Source organism: Trichechus manatus, unplaced genomic scaffold (assembly GCF_000243295.1).
Source record: "Trichechus manatus latirostris isolate Lorelei unplaced genomic scaffold, TriManLat1.0 scaffold00002, whole genome shotgun sequence".
Lineage (NCBI taxonomy): Eukaryota > Metazoa > Chordata > Mammalia > Sirenia > Trichechidae > Trichechus > Trichechus manatus.
The window spans coordinates 12,632,731-12,635,481 of record NW_004443938.1 but is presented as its reverse complement, the minus strand read 5'-3'; the positions used below and the strand labels follow the sequence as shown (position 1 = coordinate 12,635,481).

General features: G+C 49.1%; 1 protein-coding gene across 2 annotated transcripts in view; it reads right to left on the bottom strand.

Moving 5' to 3' along the window:
• The window catches only part of SERAC1 (serine active site containing 1), a 54,631-nt gene extending 52,488 nt beyond the window's left edge, over window positions 1-2,143 (bottom strand). For both annotated transcript variants that reach the window (XM_004368806.2, XM_023728744.1), the window contains exon 1: window positions 2,009-2,143. In XM_004368806.2, coding sequence (XP_004368863.2) covers window positions 2,009-2,088 — 80 coding nt within the window. In that variant the 5' untranslated portion in view covers window positions 2,089-2,143. The remainder of the gene's footprint in view (window positions 1-2,008) is intronic.
• Window positions 2,144-2,751: the final 608 nt, after the last annotated feature.

Genomic DNA, 2,751 nt, shown 5'->3' with positions numbered 1-2,751 from the left:
TGTTGTTGGGTGCCATCAAGTCAATTTTCAACTCATAGTGACCCATGTGACACAGCAGAACTGCCCCATAGGGTTTCATAGGCTGTAATCTTTATGGGAGAAGATTGCCAGGTCTTTTCTCCCAAGGAGCCGCTGGTGGGTTCGAACCACCGACCTTTCGGTTAGCAGCCGAGGGCTTAACTGTTATGCAACCAGGGCTCCTTAGTGGTATACTCCAACCTGTTGCTATCGAGCTGATTTCTACTCATAGCGACATGAGTGCGTTTCTAGGCTCTTTAGTCCGTTCCACCAGTCTACTTTTCTATCCCGGAACCAACACCACACTGTCTTAATTTTTATAGCTTCATACTAAGCTTTTGCATGTGGTAGGGAGAGACTTTATTTACTTTTCATCTTTTTAAAAACGGGCTTAGCTATTCTTGGTCCTTTGCTTTTGCTTATGAATTTTAGGTTCAACCTTACAAGTTTCATGAAAAAGCATAAAGCAATTTTAATTGGAATTGCACATAGTTGAGGAAAGCTGCCATCTTTCTGATATTGAGTCTTCACATCCATGAATATGGTATAACTCTCCATTTATTTGGGTCTTCTTTTATGTCTTTGAATAATTATAATTCTTCTCTCCCTAAAGCACTGTACAGCTTTAGTTTGCTCTATTTCTAAATACCTTTAGTTTTGACTGCTGTTATGAATAGTACCTTTTTCTATTATTAAAATTCCTAGCTAGTTACAGCTGATGTATCGAAGTTATTTTTGTATTCAGCAACCTTCCTAAACTAAAGGCTATTTCTGACACTCCCTAACCAAAGTAGCCTTTCCCTCACAACACCACCTGATACCTTCTTGATAACTGATTTGTTTAGTGTCTCTCTCTCCCCCAACTAAAATCAGTTACTTGTTCACCATTGTATCCCCAGTGTTTAGAAATGTGTCTGGCACATATTAGGTGCACAAAAACATTTGCTGAATAAATGGATGAAGGCTTTAAATCTGGATGATTCCGATAAACACAGGAAGAAAAACAAGTTCTGAAATGAGAGTGAGAGATAAGAACCAGCTCCCTCTCAGAGGTGGAGTCTAAAGTCCTCACAACTCATTAATGTGCAAGGGACCAGGCCAGCACCTGAAGCTCGAGTGGCAGTTCAGTGGGATGGAACTGAGGATATGGTCAAGGATGAGAATATATGCCAAAAGGAAAATAAGCAGAGATACCTGGGAACTATACTTAGGGGCAGATTAAAAAAAAAAAAAAAAAAATAGAGTGCAACAATATGGAAGCCAACGTAAGGAAAGATTTGAGGGACAGAAAAAAGGAAATCAATGGAAAAGCTAGGTTCCTAAAAGGTCACAAGAACAAATGAGGTTAAAAGCAGCATGAGCTTAACTGGGGAAGTACTAGTTAACGTAAGGAACAGAAAATCAGAATCTCTTATCTGGTTAAAAAAAAAAAAAAAACAGTGGTTAAGAACAACGCTGCTAACCAAAGGGTCGGCAATTGGAATCCACCGGCCGCTCCTTGGAAATCCTATGGGGCAGTCCTGCTCTGTCCTATAGGCTCGCTATGAGTTGGAATCGATTCGATGGCAATGGGTTTTTTACGAGACTACAGATTAGAATCGGGGGAAAGAATTAAATTTAGAACCTTTCGGGGTCTTTCACTTTAAAATTACCATTATGAGGTTTATACATCTATCCGCATTCAACCGGTTCAACCGCAGGGTCAGAGGAGGAGCGAGCAGCCGCGGTCGGAAGCTCAGATCTGGGCGACGAGACTCCTCGTTGTCACCATCTTTTCGTGACTACGAGCCCGAGCTCACGCGCCCAGAGGTGCTCTTGGCTGGGCCTCGGTGGGAACCAGGAGGGGTCAGGCCCTGAGAACCGAGTCCGCCCGCAGTAGGGGCCGGGCCAGGCGGGCGACGCGCCTCTCAAGGCCCACGATCACCAAGCCACCGCGCAGCCCTCCCATGCCCGCCGCCGCCCGCGACCCCGAGCCCACTTCCTCTCCTACCTGCCGGTGCGCAGGCTCGGTCCGCCACGACGTTCCCACGGGAACCCGTCGGCGGGCGGAGGCGGATGGCGCGCGCCCATCCCTACCTGCTGCTCCCGGTCCTATCCGCGGCTCCCAGCCGGCGCCGGCCACGTGACCCGCCCCGCCGGCCTAGCCGGGTCAGCCCCCTCGGCCCTGGTCCCGCCTCCCACCGACGCTCTCCGCCCACAAGAGCGAAGTGACGCGAGACGTAGCTGCGCAGGCGCGCTTTGTAGACGACGCCGAGGCGCAGGTTGGACTGTGCTGTGAGGTGCGTAGTGGGCTTTGGAGCGGGAAAAGTGGGGTCCGTGGAAGACAGAGAGGTCCGAAAAATGAGGGGAGGAGGAGAAAAGACCCAGAAGCCTTCCCACCTGGTGCAGCGGTGCTGCCGGAGTCCCGCACCCTCTCCGGGCCCTACTGGACGAGGGCGGGGACCGGCCCTGAGGCCGCCCTGCAGTCATTTAATCATGCGTTTCCTCGGGGGGAGGCAGTGCCCTGAGCGCAGGTGTAGACGTGAACGGTGTACTTGCCTGGGTGGTTTCTGTCGAGCACACATCTCTTGGGGAAGTGATTTGGTGAGGGCAGCACAAGATTTGGAGACCTAGTTTGTACCTTTTTGTTTGTTTTGCCGGGAGCTACGGCTTAAACTCTCTTTGCTCGGTCTCCTTATCCGTAAAATGAGATGATTAGACTCACTATAATTTCAAAGGCCTGTTTCAGAACTA